Source organism: Thamnophis sirtalis, unplaced genomic scaffold (assembly GCF_051295495.1).
Source record: "Thamnophis sirtalis isolate CommonGarterSnake01/CBP01778 unplaced genomic scaffold, rThaSir2_p1.2 scaffold_4, whole genome shotgun sequence".
Classification (NCBI taxonomy): Eukaryota; Metazoa; Chordata; class Lepidosauria; order Squamata; family Natricidae; genus Thamnophis; species Thamnophis sirtalis.
The window spans coordinates 85,334,161-85,357,748 of NW_028261384.1; the positions used below are offsets into that span (position 1 = coordinate 85,334,161).

General features: G+C 41.4%; 2 protein-coding genes and 1 non-coding gene across 3 annotated transcripts; all 3 read right to left on the bottom strand.

Annotated features, from left to right (window-relative positions):
• Positions 1-134: 134 nt before the first annotated feature.
• Positions 135-8,736, bottom strand: PSMB3 (proteasome 20S subunit beta 3). The gene is made up of 6 exons (XM_014058233.2): positions 8,603-8,736; positions 6,135-6,319; positions 4,183-4,290; positions 2,585-2,762; positions 1,975-2,069; positions 135-1,347 (listed from the first exon to the last, which is right to left on the bottom strand). The coding sequence occupies exons 1-6, from the start codon at positions 8,603-8,605 to the stop codon at positions 1,299-1,301; spliced, it is 618 nt and encodes a 205-aa protein (XP_013913708.2). The 5' UTR covers positions 8,606-8,736; the 3' UTR covers positions 135-1,298.
• Positions 8,737-10,344: 1,608 nt separating this feature from the next.
• On the bottom strand, positions 10,345-12,402 carry LOC148045951 (uncharacterized). The gene has a single exon (XM_087713254.1). The coding sequence runs from the start codon at positions 12,231-12,233 to the stop codon at positions 10,584-10,586; it is 1,650 nt and encodes a 549-aa protein (XP_087569380.1). The 5' UTR covers positions 12,234-12,402; the 3' UTR covers positions 10,345-10,583.
• Positions 12,403-20,830: 8,428 nt separating this feature from the next.
• On the bottom strand, positions 20,831-20,904 carry TRNAN-GUU (transfer RNA asparagine (anticodon GUU)). Its single transcript has one exon. It is a non-coding gene; the product is annotated as a tRNA-Asn (tRNA).
• Between the last annotated feature and the right edge of the window lie 2,684 nt (positions 20,905-23,588).

The window sequence follows — 23,588 nt, forward strand, 5'->3', positions numbered from 1 at the left end:
ATAGAGTCAAACACCCAAATCACAATTATGGGACTATGGGGACACTACAATGGCCACAACTTTAAGGACAGTTAATAATCACTGAGTCAGTAACTGAAGATTAGCTGCATATTCCCAAGTAAGCCAAGAATATATCCACAAAATTGTTCAGTTTATTTGCAAATGGGCGTATCCATGCATTTATAAGGTCCATTGATCCAGTTGTGTTCACATTAATAAGATTTATCTCTAAATGCTGGCCTCCTGCTTTAATAAAACAAGTTAAGAAAAAAGGACTTGCTCCCTCATTTGAAAACTACAGCTATTTATTACTTTCAAAAGAACTTTAACAACAAACTGAAATCAACAGCTTAGTCTAGAAAAAAGTCCCATTGAAATGACTAAAAGGTTTAAGGGTACCACCTATCTCTGCTTATTTTATAATGCAGCATTTGGGATTTTCAAAGTTACATATTGTCTATTGTTCTTGGAATATGAGATTTTCCATTTAACTAGGGAGTGGGTTTGGAAAGCTAAATATGAGCTGTCTTATGGTAGGCCCAAGAGATATACAAAATATCTTTAACTGAAGTTTTGAACATGTATTGAAAAGTGAAAGCAAGTAAGTCAGGCTCCAAGAAAAAAAATTCAGTTAGAAACTTTTAAAATTAAAGTCTTTTGTTGAGTTTAGCTCAACAACCATTACCTTGGCCTTGCCATCATCTTTTTTGGGTGTACATTAACTGTGCAACTTGTAGATGTACAGTATTTGGGCCAAAATTGGGATGCACCACTACCCATTAGCAGCTCCTCAGTGACTACCTTGCCACTACTATCTAAACTCAAAGGTATGTTTTCTTCAGCAGTCTCCAGCTGGCATAAAAGAGGTGACCAAGTCAGATCTAAATCACTTTTGCTCAGTTTAGATTTGATCTCAGACTGAATATCTCTATTGCAATCCTACTCAAGGCCATGCTGTAGGGCACACTGAATTCAGCAGGACTTTTCTCAGGTTAAATCAACAGCAGTATTTTGCATTAAAAAAAAAAAAGATCTGCCGATTTTAGTGGATGCCATTTTTTTAAAGTTTATAATTTACAGATCAATTTTGGTATGACAGCCAGATTACATTATTACATAATTGTTTGAAAATTATCTTCTTCAGAACAACCTTTTATCTTTGATTTAAAAAAAAATCAAAATATATATAGCTTCTACATAAAAATGAAAAAGTTGTGGTTTTAGAAAAAAAAGTTTATTCCATTAACAGTACACTATTTCCTATCTTGAGATATCAATTTTCTTAGTAGGACTTTAACTTAATCCATGCGAGCTTTCAGTGTCCGGGTAGTTATTTTGTCTTTCTCACTGGTAAAAAGAGAAAAGGGAGGGAATCAAGATGAAAATTGTACTACAGTTAATCCTCTACTTCCAAATAGCAATTTAATGTTCAGATTTATAACAGTCTCAGAAATAGTTCTTTATACCTGCAATGCCTTTCCAGCCATCGTGAAATGTCAAGCCACATTCATTTCAGGCATTATGACTGCCTGCAGCTTCCTAAATGATTTGTGATATTTTTTGCTGATTTCACCAAAAACAACTGCTTAATGTTTGCCATAAAAACAGTAGTAAAATCAGCCTGTCACGAGGGTGCATCAACCTATAACATCATCACTTATAACCAAAATTCCAGTCCCAATTGCAGTCAAGAATTATCTCTATTGGCTCAGCAGTTAAATCCCAATTTTATCCGCCAACAGATAAAAAAGATATCTACAACCATAACTGTTTTCCCAAGATTATTCATAATAACAGCACTACCCCCCCCGAAGGAAGGACAAATTAATTGGGAAAATAATTTCACTGGCTTAACCTTGCTTGCTGCCAATTACAGCTATTGTCTTTCCAGGCTAGCCATGAAAATTAACCAGAGAGATACTGTCCCACATATTTTTTTTAGAACTGATCTTTACCCACTCAGTTTCTACTTACATCACATGCACTATCACTCCCATACCAGACACAGCATCTCTGTCCACAGCATTAAGCATGGACTGTCCTATGGTTTCAAAGAGGTGATCAGGTTCCTGCATTAAAAAAAGTTCACTTTAATTTAGAGTTATTTTTAAGCATTTGTTCAAACTTAAGTGAATGTATTGAGTATAAAAAAATGTGGACTGAAACAATATAGCTATATTGCCCCTTTGAAAGTCCCTAAAAACAAGTTTGATGAGGATGGAGAGGGAGAGGAATTACATATTAGATTGCTATTAAGGTATTTACAGAGAATGCATGAATACGGCTATGAAGCTTCTCATACAAGTTCTCTCTAGGCCATATCAATATATTCATGCATTCAGCATGTAGGGGTACAGCAGAATTCTAAGCAAAGCATCATATGAACAAAAGATTTTAAACTGAAATATAATTTCTGTGTTGAGAGGTTTAGAAAGTGAAAAATACTGGGAAGAACTTGTACATATGCCCTAAAGCCCTTTTCACACATACTTTTTGAAGTCCAGAGACTGGCTTTTATTAAAAGTGTTATTTAAAGTAGCTAACCCTGCTATATTTCTTATGACCAGCTCTATATTTTTCTTACCATGTCTGGCTCCCAAAGAGACTCACACATGCCGTACATTTGCTCTGTACAGGTCCCACTGACCACAAAATCATCTGTTATCATCGGACAACCAATCAAGTCTAAGGAGCAGATAAAGGGTTCATAAGTGATTGGGTTTAATCCAGCAATTACAGGTTCTGTATAATAAGGTCCAAACCTGAAAGCAACAAGAAAATAATTACAATTAACTACATTTTAAAATTATAAATTTCCTTGGCATGACTAGGAAAAGGTTTAAGATATGTCCACAATTTGTCTATCTCCAATACTAAGAAGCTGGGGGGAAATCCTCATCAGTTTTGAAGAGTACCTACTATCATCTTGAGCAGAGAAATACTGTGTTTTTCAGCATATAAGATGCACCTTAATTTTGGAAGAGTAAGGCAAGGGGAAAAAAGTTTCTGCCTCTGCCTACCAGCATCCATCGGTATTAATCTGGCTAGCATCCTTACAGCAAACAGCAAATGGCCTGGTCAGCTTCAGCATGTTAATGCAGCCTGATTCAGCAGGAGCAATGATTGGCAGGTGGAATACCCTCAATCAGCTGTTCCAGGCTGCGGGGATTGCCACCCACCATTGCTGTCTCTGTGCCTGGCATTTTTGGGTGGTTCCAGGTGGTGGGGATCCTCACTTCCACTCGGATTTTGATAATGAGCTTTTTGTCCATTTAAAACAAATCCTGTCACCCTACACATATTTAACTGGAGGGGGTATGATTTTCATGGAGGCAAAAGAGAGACTTGGCACCGAAGGCTCCACTCCCGAGACTCCCCGTCTTCCTACCTATAACTGTAGGCATTTAAAGCCTGGCTTTCTCGCAGCAAGGCTCCAATAAGGAGCCCCTGGTGCCAAGTCCTTCTTCTGCCCCCATAAAAATCACACCCCACCCCACTCTATCCAGTTAAATATGCTTAGGGTGATAGGGTTTGTTTTAAATAGATAAAAAGCTCATTATCAAAATCTGAGTGGAAGTGAGGATCCCCATCTCCTAGAACTATCCGAAAATGTGACGCACGGAGCAGGTGAGTGGGGCTACATTTGGAGTGTAAGACACACCCAGATTTTCACCCCCTTTTGGGGGGGGGGGAGAGAGGTGCCTTATACTTCAAAAAATATGATACTGCTATTTAATTGCAACGAGTTCAACTAAATCTGAATGAGCAAAAACAATCTGCTTATTTAGCAATAATCCTGATGCAAATCAATTATTCTGAGGTGGAAAACATTAAATCTCATAAAATAATTAATGAATCTGTATGCTCCATACAGCCATGATTAAAACCAATGATTTTGTTAGTGCTAGGTAAGAAACACACCAGTTTTGATATTTATACCTTAATTTATGTATCACAGGGATCTTAAACTTTGCAATAATGCAAAGTGAGGAGTAAAGCCTAGAATAAATTCTGACACTTTGTCTATATGAGCCTTGTTAAATCATCCAAGTAAGTTTCTCCTGACCCCTTCCTAAGGCTCCCTGATTCTCAGTTCAAAAATAATTGCCTTATCAAATCTATTACTGAAATTTATTTTTTAATAACATTATTTCCAGATATCATGAATGCTTGACTCTTTACCGTCTTTCATATAGGAGATTAGACACCATGCTCATTAGGGTCTGCGGCTTAATTTGCCTGCCTTCCTTCAGTTCATAGAGATTTAGTCGAAATCTGAGTCTTTGAGCACTATAAGAGGAAAAACAAAAGAGTTTCAAATCCACTTTAAGGCAAAATGATCATTCTCTTCTATTTACCATCCAAGTGGCACAGAAATATAGTTTAAAACCTACTAGCTGTCTGTAAGTACCATATTTTTCGGAGTAAAAGACCCACCAAGGTTTTGAAGAGGCAAATTAAAAAAAAGTAGGTAGGTAGATAGAGAGGGAGAGAAAGAGAGAGAAATACAGTAGGTAGATAGGTAGATAGATAAAGGGATAGAGAGAGAAATAGAGAAAGAAATACAGTAGGTAGGTAGATAGGGGGAGAGAATGTAGGTAGGTAGGTAGAGGGATAGAGAGAGAAATAGAGAAATACAGTAGATAGGTAGGGAGCGAGAGAGAGAGAGAGTAGGTAAGTTGGGGGGGACAATAAACAGTCCAGTTTTTTTCTCATTTCTGCCCTCCCCAGCCCCCAGGAACTCCGTGAGAGCCTCCATAAGGGTATGCACGACCATTTTGTGAAGGAGGCGGGGTTTCAAGAGGCAAAAAATGCTATATTCAGTGTATAACACGCACCCAGATTTTCAGCCTCTTTTTTGAGGGGAAAAAGTGTGTCTTATACTTAGAAAAATACGGTAATTATAAAATAGAAATGTAATGAATATGAATTGATTCAAATTTGTTATTTCCCACTAATGTGATTAACACATGCACACATTACTACATTCCTAAGATCCTTTATACTATGATCAAGGGGAAAAATAATAAACCTGAGTTTATAATTCTGGAGTATCAGGGAATTTGATTTAGTATCTTGTTTTGTTTTGTTAAGCAATCAATATGGCTTACCTAACTTTTCATTGTAGAATTTGAAATTCAGGTAAGCAATCTAGAGATGACTGCTTGGAGGCATTTAAAATAATTATTACTATTTAAATTGTTGTAAGGGCAAGCAACCATTGTTTAATTCTGAAAAGGACATTGAAATTTAGAATATTAAACTCACAATTCTCAATAGTTTACATTCTATTTCAAACCACATGCAGAAATGATCAGGGTGAGCACTCTCCAGATGTCTTCATTTAAAGTATGTCCCTGAGTATACAGAGACTGAAAATTTATTTTGAGTATCAGAGGAGTAAGCTTATAGCTTATTTCACATAAATATTTATCTCTGGCTACTGCGAGATGTTCTACATTTTAGCTACTTACAGGTTGAATTGTACAAGCACAGTTGGAACTAAGCATATGGTCATTAAACAAGTCACAACATGACTAGGACTGATTTTACTGTGGTCCACTTTCCCCAACTGACTTTTATTTGTTGGAAACTGGTGAGGTTACAAAACATGATCACATGACAACAAGATGCTGCAACTGTTCTACATGTGTTTTGGTTGCCAACTGCAATCATAACTTATAACTTTGACCACAGATGCTAGGTCATTTTTTCCAAGAATGTTGCAACTGTGAACTATTGTTAAAAAAGCAGTCATATTGATAACTATCTGTATTTTAGGTGAAGAAAATAATTATATTGTTGATACTTTAAAACATTGTATTAGAAGTTAACTTGTTTCTGCAAACTCCTGATATTTAGAAGCTGTCTTCCAAGAGCCATTTTAGCCATTCTTGACTGATCCCAGAGATTCAAAATCCATCATCTAATTTACCTCCCTGCCTACCACTATAGATGTGAATAACTGGACTTAGCTTCAACTGTTCAGTAACCTGGCCAATTATGACATATTTATTTCCCAATGTTGGAATAAGAATAAAAATAAATAAGAATAAACTAAGAAACTAGCTACAAGTTAGTTACAGTTCTTATGAATATTCTAGTTTTCTTGCTTGTATCTATGCAATACTTACACTGTCTGCACATCTGTGGCAAGACCAGCCAGACCAATGAATAATCTGTCTCCCATTGGAAAAATTTTCTGGAAGTCTGTAGACACCATCTGAGCTTGAATACCAAATCTGCGATCAGCTGCAATAGCCACACAGTTTTTCCCTTTCATGGCCATAACAGCCCCTCCATTATAGGACATAATAGACTAGAAAAGAAAAAAAGTTGAATTGAAATAATATGTCAAATGCAGCACTTTTTAAACTAGAAGCTATTAAGTTGCACAAATCAAGGTTTATCCTTATGAATATGAAGAACATCAGAATAAGCATATTTGAGCCACAGTGCAAAATATTCCAAAATGTAATCCCCATACCGGACACAGATAGAATGGGCTAAAAGGAATGTTGTATTTTGGTTCAGAGAGACTAAGAGTTTTTTCCCACTTTATTGTAATCACAGTACAAACAAGCTATAGTAAGCACTTTTTTTTTCCTGGTGTCCCCATGATGTTGCCTTCATCCAATTCCTAATCCATGCTCCAGACAACATTAAGTTGTCCTTAGCTTTCCCATTTTAAAAATATTTTGCCCCTAAGTAACCAATTATGGATATAATCTTACAAATCCCAATACAGTTGGTGGTACTGTAAAATGACCTCATAAAAGTGGGATCAGCCTGGTGTCTATTGGCCAGTATAGGATCATATGGACACACCTCTCACTTCCAGTCCTTGGACATCATCCTCCAGAAACAGAGAGGGAGAGACTTCTCTCTGCTGCTTCAACCCCCACCCTATCAGTAAACTGTTATTTGAGCTAACAGCAATTTGGGCTAATCTGGATGTCTAAACCAGGGATAAATTTGGAAACCTGATGAATAAAAAGTTTCTCCTTACACTTGTCCCGTCTCCTAGCTCATACAGCCAATACCCAGGCTGGAAAAGACAGCAGGTGAAGCCAGGACAAGTTCTAATAAATGGTCAATATTGCAGGTGTAACCATTTGACAAAACCTTATAAATTATCTGACAGAGTCCAACAGGATTAAGATGCTGCATAACTTTGCAAAATAAGTAGACAAACTCCAGCAGTACAGAGATCGGCAAATGCCATTGATGGATATTAGGAAAGTGAGGAGATTCGGGATCTCCTTGCAGAGCAAATGAGAGCATTATCCTCTGGCTGCAGGGGAAAACAGAAGTAATTTGGATTGGCAATGGAGACAACAGAATCTATGCCAATTTACATTACTGCTGACTCAGAGGTGGAAGGAAAGCATTCTGTAAGGTTGAACTATAATCAAGTAGTCTCTAGTTTAAATCTCTCCTGATATAAATTAACTATGGTGAACCAGTATTATCCAAATCACTATTATCAAGTCCAGAATACTTTTGATAACAATTATATTTTCCAAGTAGACTTCTCAAGAAAATAGTTAATATTAACCCCAAAGGACTATCCATTATATACATAGTTATTATTTGTAATACTATTAAACCTAGTATTTACTAAATTATTTTCATATAATAGATGTTTGGGAGGGGAGGTGATATCGAGGAACTATTTGAAACTTCATAAAGGAGTCTATATGCTGATGAGTTTGAAGGACCCCCTGCTTTAAAGCATGGTGAAAAAGTCTGCCTCTTGCTCCAACCTTAACACAGATTTTAAAAAGGCCAAGTCCCAGGATTCTCAGCCTAAAACTGAAAATCAGGCTTATCAGATGTTACATCTTTTCTATCCTGCTCTACAGAGTAGTGAGTTGATCTTTGACAGAAAACCACTTGAAGAAATTAGAAGCACTGAAATGTGGATTTACAGATGGCTGTTATTTACAGCTGGGCTGACAAAATCAGAAATGAGGAGGTGATAAGCCTTCTGGAAAAGCACAGGGAAATCATCACAGCCATTAAAAAGGGAAAGTGTGAATATTTTGGATATGTGATGCAACACCCAGAAAAATAGGGCATCCTTCACTTAATCCTCCAGGGAAAGATGGGAGGCAAAGGAGGTCCAGGCAGAAGGAGAACATCATAGCTTCAAAACCTAAGGGACTGGTTTGGGCAAAACTCAGCAGCATTTTTTCATGTAGATGGTGACAAAAATAGGATTGCCAACATGATCGCCAATGTCTCATGACGGATATGACAGAAGAAGTAGTCCCAAGCGCGCAATTATTCCGCAAGGCCATGCATGCAAACCGCTTTCACTATCGCCTCCATAAAAATTCAGGAAATAAAGCAAAAGCCTCCCTCCCACCCTCCCCTAATCTGCAATCAGCTTCTACAACAGACACGGCTGAGAGCAAGAGTTGGGGCCACAGACCCGACGACCCCGGTATTACCCCCCCACACACACACACTTTTTTTTCTCTTAAGCAGACTGATCTTCAAGGAGGAGAGTGATCAGTGATCCCTCCCCGGATTTAAGCTAATTCTCCTTCTGCTTTTACCCGCATCTCCCCCCCCCCTTTCCAACATCAAAACTCACCATGATGAAAACCTCGGGGGGGCAAAAAAAAACGCTTCCTCACGCAACAAGACCAGCTTCCTTCCGCGGCTATAACTAAGCCCCGCCTCTACCAGGACGTAGCACTTCAACATAAGCTCCTGCGATTGGACTGCCTGCCCCTGCCAATCTAGGACCGGAGATGGGCTGTCGGTACAGGAAATGAAGAGTCATACCTGTTTGTCATAGAGATAAAATAAGAGAGTAGTTCGCTGCAGTCTATGACCACGGGTTTGTAGCTCGAATTTTAAACGGCATTTTAAGATAATCCTTGGAAAATTTGCTCTTAGAGAAAAAAAAAATCGAGCTCCGATACACTTTTCTTGAAAAAAAATAAACTACAAAATATGCCACAGAAAAATAAAAGATAAAAAGAAAATTATGTACTAGCTCATTTTATTATTGAAAGTCTCTTTTTCTGATTCTTTGGAAATAAGGAAATTATCAATTTGTTCAAAATGTTACTCTCTATATTTAATAAGCAACTCTTTCTTCACTCTACAAAGATCCTTTTAAAAACATCAGTGAAGAAATTAAGCAACATAATTAATACGAATCAAGTGAAGAAAATTGGGAAGCTGGTGTGCATCTACAATTTCTCTGCTCCTTCGAATGTTTTTTAGACCTGGGGTTCGACATAGAAAGAACTGAAGAAACTTCTAAGAAGCGAAACGTTTTCAAATAAAAAAAAACCATGAAAGTCCAGTTGTCTTTTGGAAAAGCACCTTTGGAACATCCATGAATTGGATGGTTGAGATTCTCCATAGACCAAACACTCTTTTTATGATCCTGCAATCACTTAATTCAGGATTAAAAAAAATGATAGAGGAAGAAACTTATTGGCAGAGTAAAAAATTATTAGAAGGTAAATACAATAGCAGAGACATCACCCTGCCAACAAAAGTGCGTATATTCAAGGCTATGGTTTTCCCAGTTGCAATGTATGGATGTGAAAGTTGGACCATAAGGAAGGCTAAGGGCCAAAGAATTGAAGCCTTTGAACTATGGTGCTAGAGAAGACCCTGTGAGTCCCTTGGACTGCAAGGCAATCAAACCGGTCAGTCCTAGAGGAGACCTGACTGCTCTTTAGAAGGCCAGATCCTAAAGATGAATGAAACTTAAATACTTTGACCACCTAATGTGAAGGAAGGACTCACTGGAGAAAGATGAAGGGCAAAAGAAGAAGGGGACAGCAGAGAATGAGGTGACTGGATGGAGTCACTGAAGCAGTTGGCGTGAGGATGGTAGCAGACAGGAGGGCCTGAGGGAATGTTGTCCATAGGGTCGCAATGGGTCGGACACAACTTCACAACTAACAACAACAAATCACAGTAGAATGGGAGAGTTGAATCAAGATGTCATTCTGCCTTTAATACTTTTTAAAAATCTTTCATGTAGACTAATGTTTCACAACCTCAGCTGCGGCTTTTACACGCTTCTGATGGGCCGCTCATGCTTGTAGCCGAATGGGAAGAAGAAACACCGGACAAATCCTTCTTGTGATGAGCTCTGGCCCCGAGCAATGCCCGGGAGGCTTTTTTATTAGTCCCAAACAAAGGAAAGGTGTATACAATATTACATCAACAGGCACATGACTAAATAGTCCAATGATAAATATACAGCGTGGCAAAAAGCTTCGTCTCTGGGCAAAAGAGGGGGTGCGTGGCAAGGGGGGCTGCTTCTTCCCTGGGCAGGAGAAGTGAGATAAGGAATAGGGAGGGGGGAAAGTGAGCAGCTCCGCATTCCTGTCTTTGAAATGCTAACTGCTAGATAGATGCTGGTACAGAAAGGCACACTAATTAATAGGAGGGCTTACGTATTGCTAGCAAGAATGTTTTTGTTAGTATCCATCTTTGGCCTATATTTTCCAGACAGCCTTAGCTTGTCCTATATACAGAAATAGCAATGGATCTCAACATCTCCTCATTTTTGTTTTAAAATGAGAAGGAGGAAAGCAAACATATCAAAATGCAGATTCTTCATCATCACTGGTTATAGCAAACACCTTTACAAACGAATTGTTGTCCAACTCATGGTCGTCCTCAGCGTCCAGAAGGGACTTAGTTTCGTGGATAAGCACGTTCTTCCTAGCTGAGGAAAAAAGGCCTTTGAATAGCTGAAAGAGGGAGGGTAGGCATTGAATGCAGCAGCAAAGTGACACGAGCACTACTATAATACATATAATGGAGGAAAAAATGCTTCTTAACCAGGAGCCATCCGGTAGCCAGGACCACAGACCATCCCACCAGGCTGGCAGGACGTCTTCTCGAATCTGGGAAGCCAACTCCTTTAAGGAACTGATCTGATGCTTAACCAAGTGAGAGGTGTCTGACAGGTTAAAACAACACATGTTTTTGACAGATTCACAGCCTAGATGATGTACCAGTAACAGAAAATCAATGGCAGCACGGTTGTCTAAGACAGCATGTCTGATCTCTGCCTGTTCCATATTCAAGGCAGCTATGGCTGCAGATGTGATGTTTATAGTTTTTGCAAGGGAACAGGCAATGCGATGGGCTGTCCTGTGGTTATGCATTGCTAATGCCGGGACACCAACTATAGAGGTAGCAAGGGAAAGATATTCAGCCTCGTTAAAAAGATTAATTGAGCTGTCACATGTTTCATCAAGGACTACCGACCTCTGTGGTCGTGAAGTGAGGTCCTGTTTGGTTGGTAGAACCGCAGTGAGGCGACTCAGACAGCAACGTGTATCTGATAGATTAGCAGGTATGTAATTAAAAGTTTTTTGACCACATGTGAAAAACCAACCAGCAGGAAGCAGAACGTGAGCCCGATTGTAGGAAATGTTCTCGTAGGTGGAACAGTTGGCAGGAAAGATTCCCGTGGGCATACAGGATTGTGTGAGAGAAGCAGTACAATTTTGAATGCGTGCACATGTAACGTTGGGTCCACTAGCTACAAAGGGTGTGGTGAGAGACATGGCATCAGCTGGGAGCCGTCTTGTAAAAGGGCCCCACACCATAGAGTCACCGTAATTAACTTCCTTCCTTTTTTTAAACATTGCTAGCTGGGTGTCTTTTAAAATAACAGAAAGAGGTGTGCAAACTGGTATTAAACAATTCCCTAATAACATGTTCAGGTCCACAGCTTCGCTTAGGCAAAAATTGGATACGTTTGCCTGTTCTGCCAAACGCATCCACAGGTTGTATGTCATTCGAGTGTGCAGACTGTGAGAAGCAGCTGACCTTTTCACCCTGTGTGTGAGAGATCTAGTAGGCACATGTAATGGTTCCTGTAACTTGTAAGAGGCACGATGGGAAATTTCACAGCGTATAAAAAGTGCAAGCAATACTAAAACTATGCCACACAGTGAAAAAATAACATAATGATATGAGAAAGTTCTAAAACTAAAAGGTTTCATACACTCCTGCCACCGCGACAGGGGATAACCTGGAGGTCTTCTTCGAAATAAGGGACATCCTTCTGGTGGTGAATACGGTGGAGGGTGTCCTTCCCCGTTTTCCTGGTCGGGGCAGGAAACAGCCTCTGTGTTCTCATATGGTGGAGGGTGTCCTGGCCTGTTCTCCAGGTCAGGCCAGGAGGCAACCTCCACAAGCTGTACCTCATTTGGGGACTGACGGACGATCGCCATCCCTGGAAGTGTGTGGTGGTGATTTAGGAAGAAAAGGTCTTACGTGTCTTCCTGGCACCCAGAGCACCTTGTCTTTTAGCTGGATGGCAGCGTAGCCCCGTCCCCAAGTGATCAGGTCAGCAGGTCCTCGCCACGTCAGGTCAGGCAGGCAGCGATAGTAGACAGGTGGACGGGGGTGTCTGCAGTAGGTGGAGCTGCAGAATGACGAGTCGCTGCTGAGGATGGTGGGCTGCCGGTAAGATTTAAGAAATTCAGAGTATAAAGGCAGAGGTTAAGCGTGTCTTGCACTGCTGGGAGGCCAGGGGGCATTTTTCCCCTATTGCCAATATATCTGTCCAGGGCATGTTTTAATGTCTGGTTGGCGCGCTCAGCCAACGCCTGACCCTGGCTGTTATAAGGAATGCCAAATTTATGTACAATGCCCCATTGGTTACAAAAGGCAGCGAAGGCTGCACTTGTGTAAGAAGGGCCATTGTCTGTTTTTAATTCTTTTGGGCGTCCCAGCGATGCAAAGGTCCGAATACAATGATTAATAACATGTTTGGTGGCTTCGCCCCTTTGGGGGGATGCCATAATGTAGCCTGAATACGTGTCAATGGAAACATGTAAATATTTCCAAGGGGCAAATGAAAAATATTCGGTAATATCCATTTGCCAAATCTGGCAACACTCTGTCCCCCTGGGGTTTACCCCCATAGGGAGAGAGTTTGCACGCTGGCTACAAGAAGGGCACTGCTGAATAATAGCAGAAGCCTCATTTGCAGTAATGCCAAATTGTTTCATGAGCGCTTTCTTGTTCTGATGAAAGTAAGAATGACTCTCCCATGGAGTGGGAGCTGTCAAGGTTAAAAGAGAAGAAGAGTTGGCAGCAGCCGCTGCCGCAGTGTCGGCCACATCATTGCCTTCCTGGAGAGGCCCAGGGAAGGGCTGATGGCTTCGAATGTGGGAAACATGAAAAAAGTGAATGCGGGCAGAGATTAACTTCTGCAAAGATAAAAGGAGCGAGAGTAATTGTGGTTCCAATGAGGGAGAAAGATAGGCCTCATAAATTGATTTCACAATCTGAGTTACATAGAGGCTATCCAAAATCAAGTTAAAGGGTGTATTTGGAAAAGTTGAAAAAGCCAAAATGGAGGCAGCAAGCTCCGCACGCTGTGCAGAAGTCTGCGGGGGGGTGATTTTTGTACACCACCGACCATTCTCCTGCCAGGCACAAGCACCATAGGTTTTGCTTCCGTCAGCAAAAATAGTCATGGCCTGAGGAAGTGGGAGGGGGGAATATGGAGTGTGCCATTGCAAGGGAACAGTTTTCAAAAGAGCCAATCTTGGGTCAGGGGGTGCATGGCAAGAAATCTCACCTGGCCAGTCAGCGAGTGCAAATTGAAGGTTTTCCGAATTAGCAAATAAGGTCTCCCAAGTTGATAAAGAACAAGGGACAAAAATTGTGGAAGGTTCAATTCCTGCCAACAATTTTGTTCTGACACGGGCTTTTGTAATTAGAGCTGCAAAAAGTGCAGGTTTCTGAGAAATTGTGGATTTTGGGGTGTGAGACAAATGTACCCATTCAATAATTAATAATTTTGAAGTTTTTTATACCACGGCTCCTGTTGGGAGCCCAAGAGTGTTACATATGATGAAAGCTAAGGGGGTGTTATCCTGAAAACGATCCACCCAAATTTGTGAGAGGGCCTCATTTACCTCTTTTAAAACTTGCTGATGTGTTTCATCTAATTTAATAACATCTGCAGGGTTTTTGCCCATTGTTAATGCAGAAAACAATGGAGCCAATTGAGGGGTTGTGAGCCCCATATATGGGCGTGCCCAATTAATGGAGCCCAAATATTGCTGTAACTGTACTAATGTGGGAGTGTGTGGCAAGTCCAATTTTGGCATTGCAGGTGCAGCATGAGAGGCCAAAAGCTTATGACCCAGATACGAAAAAGGTTGTGCTGTTTGAACCTTTTCTGGAGCTATGTGCAGGCCATTTTTATGGAGAAGATTAGTTAAAAAAGGTAATGTTGCTAAAACCGTGCCTGGGGGCCCACATGCTTAAAAAGTGAGGATGTGCCGTCCGATACGGCTGCAAAGTTTTATCTACAAAATATTGACACAAGGTGGAGCTGTTGAGCATTCCCTGAGGCAGGACTGTCCATTGAAAGCGAGAAGCAGGTTTGGAGTTGTTAAATTCTGGGACAATAAAAGCAAACAGTTTGCGATCTTTTTCATGGAGTGGTATAGAAAAAAAGGCATCTTTTAAATCAATGATCATGAGATTTACCAAATTTCTTTTTTATAACAAACACTGGGGTAATATAAGGGCTGTGGGATATATCTCTTTCCTCTTTCTCTCTTCTCTCTCTGTCTCACTCATACTCTTTGTCTCTTTCAGTCTCAGTCACTCTTTTTTCTTTCTTCCTCTCTCCCACTCTTTTATCACTTTCTCTTCACTCTCTTTTCCATTCTTCAGTCACTTTCTCTGTTACTCCCTCAAACACACACACACACAAACACTCATGCACGCACAAAAGCATTCTTCTCCATTCCAATTCAGATCCTATAAATCAATTGCTCTTTGAAGCATCTGTGAAAAAGATTCAGGTGCTCAGGCAGGAAAATATCATCAAAGCAACAGAAAAGAAATCAGAAGAGTCAGTAAGAAAGGGAATAGCAAGAACTCCTTGAGACATAGAGGTAGCCAGGATGACCGGAAGAAAGTAAGAAGAGCCAGGCATTGGAGCATCTATAGATTCACTTGCCAAGAGATTGAAATAAGAAGGAAGATAAGAAGCAGCCTTTTTTGTGAGGCTGGCTTAGTTTGCCGACTATGAGTCAGGTTGGAAAGCAGGCAGAAGCTTCCTCTAAAGGGATGTGATGCCGGGGAGCTTCAAAGGCTGAGGGTAACAAAGGCATGCATACAAGGGAAGAGAAAGCCTTGGATTCAAAGTGTGAATTTAGTGAAGAGGTTTCCAAATATGGCAGGGGGGGGTCCGGTCCCCCCATCATGGCCTTTTCATGAACTTTTAAGCATTCCATGACAATCTGCCAAGTGGAGAGTATTTTCGCTGGTGCCCTTGGGGGCTGGAGAAAATACTTCCCTAATTTTGCCCAAATGTTTGTTCGAATTGAGCCCTTCTCAGGATATGTGGGACAAATTTGATAAATGTACCTGAGAAGGTCAGTAAGATCTTTGTTTGAAGGGATGGGGAGAAAGTTCCCATTGTTTTTTAAGATTAATGTTGAGGATTTGGACAATTCTCTAAGTTCGAAAAGGTGTGCAACCTGAGGCTTAGAGAATTCTGCCCCCATTACTCACGAATCTGGGAGGATGCTCCGTCTACGACGGCCGGTCCTGGTATGCAAGAGGCGTTCCTTCGCCGATGAGTAAGAGGACTCCAAATGGGACGGATTGATCAGCAATCACGTCGGAGGTCACCAGTTGCGGCTTTTACACGCTTCTGATGGGCCGCTCATGCTTGTAGCCGAATGGGAAGAAGAAACACCGGACAAATCCTTCTTGTGATGAGCTCTGGCCCCGAGCAATGCCCGGGAGGCTTTTTTATTAGTCCCAAACAAAGGAAAGGTGTATACAATATTACATCAACAGGCACATGACTAAATAGTCCAATGATAAATATACAGCGTGGCAAAAAGCTTCGTCTCTGGGCAAAAGAGGGGGTGCGTGGCAAGGGGGGCTGCTTCTTCCCTGGGCAGGAGAAGTGAGATAAGGAATAGGGAGGGGGGAAAGTGAGCAGCTCCGCATTCCTGTCTTTGAAATGCTAACTGCTAGATAGATGCTGGTACAGAAAGGCACACTAATTAATAGGAGGGCTTACGTATTGCTAGCAAGAATGTTTTTGTTAGTATCCATCTTTGGCCTATATTTTCCAGACAGCCTTAGCTTGTCCTATATACAGAAATAGCAATGGATCTCAACACTCAGCAACTTTGCTATATTAAGATAGATTTGAATTGCAAACATTGCAGTACACAGATAGCAGCAAAGAGGTAGTTTTTTGTATCTCTGTGTTGCAGTCTGGATACCAAAACCTATAGTTTTTTGCAATGTTACAGTCCAGATTGGTAGCCTTATTAAAGCTAGCACTAAAAAGGGACATTTCATCTTTACTATTCAGTTTCTATTGTCTGAAAACCTTGTTTTTTATTTGATTTGTAAATATTTATAAGTCACACTGCCTGTTGGCTAATGAAAAGAGGGAACAGGAGGATGAAAACAGCCTCCCCCCACACCCCAGAGGCCCTCCAGAGGCTTCAGGGGCTTCCCTGAAGCCTCCGGAGGGCGAAAAACCACCCCTACAGGCAAACCAGGAGTTCGGAATGGACTTGCTCATAGGGCCGTTTTTGTCCTCCAGAAGCCCTTCAGGCTTCCCTGAAGGAAGGCTCCTAAAGGCTCCCGAGGGCGAAAAACAGCCTTACAGATAAACCAGAAGTCACTTCCGGTTTGCTTGCACAGCTGTTTTTTTTCCTTCCGGAGCCTCCCGGGAAGCCTTCTGAAGGCTCCAGAGGCTTCCCTGAAGCCTCTGGCAGGCGAAAAATGGCCCTATAAACAAACCGGAAGTCTGTTCCTGAATTTTCAGTTTGCCCATAGGGCCGGTTTTTCATGCTCTTGAAGCCTCTGGAGGGCGAAAAATGGCCTCAAAAGAAGGCCGAAGTCAGGCGCTGGAGCTGACAGGGCAATGCCTTGCATGCCTTAACAAATGGCTCCACATGCCACCTATGGCACGCATGCCATAGGTTCTCTATTATGGCCCTATACCATTGAAAAGCATAAAATCTGGGGTAGTTTTAATACAATACCACTTTTGAGCAATATAAGGTAAAGGTAAAAGTTCCTCTCGTACATATGTGCTAGTCGTTCCTGACTCTAGGGGGCAGTGCTCATCTCTGTTTCAAAGCTGAAGAACCAGTGTTATCCGAAGACGTCTCTGTGTTCATGTGGCCGGCATGCCAAAGGCACACAGAACACTGTTATCTTCCCACCAAGATGGTCCCTATTTTTCTACTTGCATTTTTACATGCTTTCAAACTGCTAGGTTGGCAGAAGCTAGGACAAGTAACGGGACCTTACTTCATTATGCAGCACTAGGGATTCCAACTGCCAACCTGCCAACCTTTCTGATCAATATGCTCCGCATCTTAGCCACTGAGCCATCACGTCCCATTGTGAGCAATATAATAATCATTCATCATCATTTCCAAGAATAATCATACCATTGATCATCTTATTTCCAGACTTTTGCTAATAATCTGTTGGATGAATATTGCCTTTTCCCTTGTCAACAAATATTGAAGGAATGGTGAGTTACTTTATGAACAGTATGGATGAGATCTTGAAAAAGAGAGAGAGGTGAGAAGCTGAAAGAATGAAAGGCATTGCTGGAAGCCCTCTGTGGAGATGATGAAAGCAAAAATGCAAGATTGTGTAAACCATGATGACAAGTAAAATAGCAGAAGATAGATAACAATCTCACAACAGCTGGCCTTTTCTATGTAGATTCCAATATCAGATGCAAATATATAAACCACAGGTTGCATTATAAAATCACAGTGTACTGGCCTTAAACCTATAGACACCTAAATTAAATTGAGGAATATCTTCTCTTCTTTTTTTGTATTTTACACCTTTAATTTCTTTGAGTTTCTTACTTCTTTTCTGTGCTTTTGAAAGCATTGTCTACTAAGAAAGGGATTAATGTATTGGGTAAAAGTGAATGTGTAAACCACAATAGCTGGTTCATATTACAATGTGCAGGAATAAATAAATTGACAATTAAAATCAAGAAGGCTTTGAATACTTTTTCACGTGGGATTGATTTTAGCAATTGCCAACTAACGGAAACAGAAATTAGAAATCCAAAAGTATGAAAGAAAACACCAATTATGTAAGGAAAGGTCCCTAAAATGCATAAGGAAATATTACTAGATCATTATTAATACGTAGATAACTGCGGGACATTACACACACACAAACACACACACACACACAAAAACTATGACAATGCCAGGAAAACACCAAAAGCTAAGAATCCCCCTCCCCAAAAGACTGCCAATGAAACCAGTTTTTTTTTCCTAAGCCTAAAAACAGGAAAGACAAAGTCACTGGAATAAAAACCATCAAGGCATTGTGGGAAATTATAAAGGACAGGCGCTCATCAACCACCTCAGAATTACCTAAACAACGAGGGTGAAACACTAAATCTGGCAAAGCTGCCTTGCATCAACCTGGCCTGCCCATAGAAAAGCAGCCACTTTGAGACACATAAACTGGTCTGAACACTTAAAAGCAACATATTGCATCACAAAGAAAACATGTGCAAAAAGGAATAACATTTCTTGTAGTAAATATATTTTATAAACAATTAAAAAATAAAATTCCCCCAAAAATAATTAAAAAAAAGATATTCTATAAATAAAAGAAATCCTTAAATACCATTGTTAAGTATTCCACCAGCAATAATTTATACTGTAACTATTTCAAGGTATTGTACCAGCCATAGTATACTGTAACCATTATACCAATGCACCAGCAATAATTTATACTGTAACTATTTTAAGGTATTGTACAGCCATAGTATACTGTAACCATTATTCCAATCCACCAGCTATAATTTATACTGTAACCATTTCAAACTATTTCACACACAATAATTTAAAATGAAACCATTAAAAATATTCCATACACAATAAATTACAATAAACTATTTTAAAAAATTCTATGCACAATACATTTCAAATTATTGAGTATAGAATTTTTAAGAATGGTTTATTTTAATTTATTTTGGATAGAATCTTTTTTTAAATAGTCTAAGACAATTTTAAAAAAGAATCCACACACAATAAATTGAAGTAAACCATTTTAAAATATTCTACATTCAATACTTTTAAGTAAAACTATTTTAAAAAATTCTATGCACAATAAATAAAATATTATTTTAAAATACATTAAAAAAATAAAAGAAAAAAACCCGGGTCACTTACCAGTAGGCAGAATCAGCAGCACTCCGATGCGATGGATCCTCGTCGTGATGGATGGAAGCAACAGGGAGCAGGCAGGCAAAGAGGCAGCAGGAACAGGTAAGACACTAAGCAGGTCACCCTGCAGGTTTAGCCAGGCAGGCGAGGCTGGAGGGGGGGGCAGGGGGTAAAGCAAGGCCACCTTTGCTGCCAGCCCGCAGCTTTCGCTAGGGAAGGTCTGAAGGCCTTCCCTTGCAAAAGCTAGGCCGCAGCTACTGCTAGCTCACGGCTTTCGCTAGAAGGCCTTCCCTTGCAAAAGATAAGCTGCCACTACCACTGCGCTGCTACCACCCCCCACCCACCTTCGGTCGCATGGCGTATGCCAGCCCATGGCTTTCGCTAGGGAAGGTCTGAAGGCCTTCCCTTGCAAAAGCTAGGCCGCAGCTACTGCTAGCTCACGGCTTTCGCTAGAAGGCCTTCCCTTGCAAAGGATAAGCTGCCACTACCACTGCGCTGCTACCACCCCCCACCCACCTTCGGTCGCATGGCGTATGCCAGCCCACGGCTTTCGCGAGGGAAGGCCTTCAGGCCTTCCCTCGCGAAAGCTGGGCCGCCACTGTCCACCCGAAGCCTCCCTAGTCCCACCACTGGGGCTTAGTTGTTTACCTGAGGGGGAAGCAGTGAGCTCCTGGAAGGAGAAGGGAGATTTCAAATGGAGGTCAAGCGCGAAACTTCGCCTCCAGCCCACTCACTGATTGGCTGGACCCGTACCCGTGTTCCCGGAAGTTAATTACTTCTGGGTTCACTGACCAACCAGTTCGCAAGGACCGCAGAGGATCGGTAAGAACCCACCCCTGTCCTGAAGCCTCCAGAGGGCCTCCAGGGAGGAGGCTGTTTTCGCCCTCCCCAGGCCCCTATAAAGCCTCTGGAGCCTAGGAAAGGTGAAAAAAGCATGCAAAAAAATGGGGGAGAGCACTGACCATGTGTGCATGCGTGCTGGGGGAGTAGCGCATTGCATTATGGGTGTGACACGCCCACACACAACCCCCCTGCGCTACCCCTGCTTTTGGCAGTGCAAGCCAAAAAAGGTTCGCCATCACTAGTATAGTTGATTTATTTGATCAAAGTTAAATTGTTATTATCCTTAATGGATTTTTGCCAACATCAGTCCTGAAATGATTATATTTTATGGATTTGTTTATCGATAGAGGATGGAATATGGGAAGAGGAGATATTTGCTGTACTTTAACAGAAGGTTATAAGTTACTATAATTGTTTATACTTGTGATGAAGATAGGAAGTCACTTCTTTATATATATTTCTTTTTCTTTATTACACTCTTATTTTGTCTTTATTTTCCATTATTTTTCTATTTTTTTCTTTCCTGCACTTTTTTCCCCAGTGTTTTAGTGTGTATTAGTAATTTTCAATAAAATTACTATTACTATAAGAATTACCACTAAAATGCACTTCCAGTGGAACAAGCAGAAGCTGGTAGGTTTGGCTAAGGACAATAAAGAATTCTATGGACCCTTTACACCTTCATTTTGAATTCTTTCTCTCTCTCTCTCTCTTGAAAGAGGGGACTTTAAGACAACTGGGTAACCGTTACCAAAAGTGACACCCGTCCCTGGGTGGGCTCGAACCACCAACCTTTCGGTTAACAGCCGAACGCGCTAACCGATTGCGCCACAGAGACTGCTGTAAACGCTTTCTTTTTGCTTTGGATAGCCATTTCTAACCTGAAAAATGCTTTCTACATTCTGCCACTGGAGGCAGAATAAATTGTGGGGACTAGATGGGGGAGGATATGAAGTAGCGCGAAACAAAAAGTTTAATTTGATTTCGAGTCCTTTTCCAAATGAGACGATCCATGTCAGATACAGAGTTCAGAGCCCCCTCCGGAGCTTAAGTGCTTTGCAACTGCCCTACAAATGGCCTTGTCTCGATCGTCTCTCCGCTTCCCTTTCTTCACTGAAATACATGTTTTATGTTTAACCCTCTCCTGGAAAAGACGGGGACTCTCCGGGCTCGGTTCCTGTGAGTTTTCCGTTTGAAAAAGATTTATTCAAGCTATACACAGAACTCGAAAGCTTTGCCCGCTCTTTGGACAACTGTCAATCTTTCCATCCAAAGACCTCACGAACAGGGGCGGTGGGACATTTCTTGAAACAACTCGGCATGTTTAAATTTGCATGGAGTCAGAACAGGCTATTCGTTTTATAAAGATTACGGAGCTCTGAATGGGTGACAATATTTGGGAAAAGCCGTTTCACCCCACAACGTGAGCGAAAATCTGCCGTTGGGGAAAGTTATCTTGCGAATTCCATATCTTGTCCCGCTTCCTGTCCCCACTAGCGAGCGTCGAACTGGCTGGGCCGCCCCTTGCTAACCGGGCTGGGCGGCTATCATAATGCCACACATTCGGAGAGCCCGAAACTGACAGGCCGCTTCGTTACAGCGACGTCGAGCACAACACGTCTGCGGGGTCAAACCAAACGCCACTAGATTTGTCTAGGGCGCTGCGTATCTGTGTCCCTCTGGGGCGTTTCTTTTCCCCTTCCATTTCCTTTCCTTTCCGCGAGAGCTGGACGGGCTAGATTCCAGATTAAGCTCGCTCAGCGCAAGCATTCCCAAGAGATTGGGGGCTCTTCGTCTCTTCCGCTGGTTTTGCTCTGTTTCGGCGCAGTTTGACACTGGCCTTCGGATGCGAGTCGTTGGGTGTTTTTAAAGCAGACAGGCGGTGTCTTTGAAAGAGGCAAAGTGGTGGTGTCAGATATTCAGAATTAGGCAGAAATCGGAAGAAGACAGGCGGTAAAGGTGTTGGGGGGGGGGTGTTTCTGGCCAAGAAAAATTTGGTAGTGGCTTCCATGAGCCAGAAATGAGAGAGGGCCGCGGGAAATCAAAACTGCCGTTGCCGTAGTACCTTAATGAGAACCAGCAAGAGCCGATGTGCTAAGTGGCAAATTCTTAGCAACTTAGCGACTCTCTTGGGACCAGAGACGGAAACTAACCAAACGGGCTGGGTTCTTCTAAGCCTTAACTCCGCAAATTCAAAGCCGTCGGACGGACACAGCCAAGGCTGACGGTCTTTCGACTGAGGGATAGAAAAAAGGAGTGCCTGTCCCACTCAGAGAAAAGAAGAGAAATAAGTAGGGCTATATAGTTATAACAGTTTCTGTCATATGACAGTATAACTGAATTTCGAAAAGGAATCAGCTGCCCCATCAGCATACTCCTGAACCCCCTCGGGTTTCTCCCTCGAATTTAACTTTTCCTGCCGAGGAGTCGGATGAAAAGTGTATGTTCAATCACTTCAGTGTCTCCAAAGAGCATCGATTTTTCTCACCACTTTAGAGGACAGGATGCGGGCAGTAAGGGGACTTTTGCCCTGTCGTCGCCTTTCGGCAAACCTTTGGAAACTTTCTTGGTGTGTTTCCAAAAGAGTCTGCCCTGGAGAGGAAGAGCAACATAGGGCGGCGCCCAGCCCTCCACACCGATCCCTCTTCCCTTTCGTCGAGCAGATCCTCAGGCCAGCAATTTTCAAAATTCACCTACAGACCTGTTGGGTGTAGCGGGATTTTTATTTATTGGCAAGGCGAGAAGAGAGAAAGAATTTAGTGTTTCACGATTTCCTCTAGGCTGTACTATCTCGGGTTCGGAGATAGATCGCCAAGTAAATTAAACGAAGACTTATTTCTGCAGATAGGCGGGAGGAAAAGCATTTCAAAGGAAACACTAGATCTTCCTGTGCTGTTCTCGTTTTCTGAGGGCGATGGGTCGATGCTTTCTGTAGTCCAGAGGTGTCCAGAGAAAATCTTTCTGTAGGACTGTGCTGAAAATATACGACAGCCCTGATTCATCGGAGAATGAAGCTGAAGAGGTCATTGTCCTACCGGTAGTTGAGAGGATTTTAGATGCATCTTACAGCTGTATCTTAAAATGGGATTAGTAAATAATACCCTATCTAATCATTTAGTCTGGTTAGAGAGTTAGGAATGAAATCTCTTTAAAATAGCCTGGTCTATTTTTTGTCCATTAAAATAAAAGATCCAATCCACAGTCTGGCAGTAGTTGGCAAATCAAAGTTCTGACAAGATGCTAGAGGAACCAAGACTTCTTAAAAATGCCTTGTGTCTGTTAGGAAATTCCTGTTTACCAGAAATCCTGGGGAAATTTCATTGAAAATAACCTTCTTTCATCTAAGTGAAAGTTGTTGAGCTTGTTGACAAACTTGCCCAGGGTTGGACTACATGTTACTGGTCAAAAAGGCCTGGAATTATACAATTTTTCATCAAGTGCACCCAATAGTTTTAACCAAAATGTCTTACTTTTCTTGTCCCTAGAGAAAGAGGAAGAAGTGCTGGAAATATCAGATCTAAA

Bases quoted from the DNA above. Each gene is read 5' to 3' on its own strand.
- PSMB3 (XM_014058233.2), bottom strand. The intron at 2,763-4,182 runs GTAAAGAGTCAA...TGTTGCTTTCAG, and splicing joins AATCTCCTATATGAAAGACG to GTTTGGACCTTATTATACAG. The intron at 1,348-1,974 runs GTAAGTAGAAAC...TCTTTTTACCAG, and splicing joins GGAGTGATAGTGCATGTGAT to TGAGAAAGACAAAATAACTA.
- LOC148045951 (XM_087713254.1), bottom strand. From the start codon at position 12,233: ATGGCGATCGTCCGTCAGTCCCCAAATGAGGTACAGCTTGTGGAGGTT.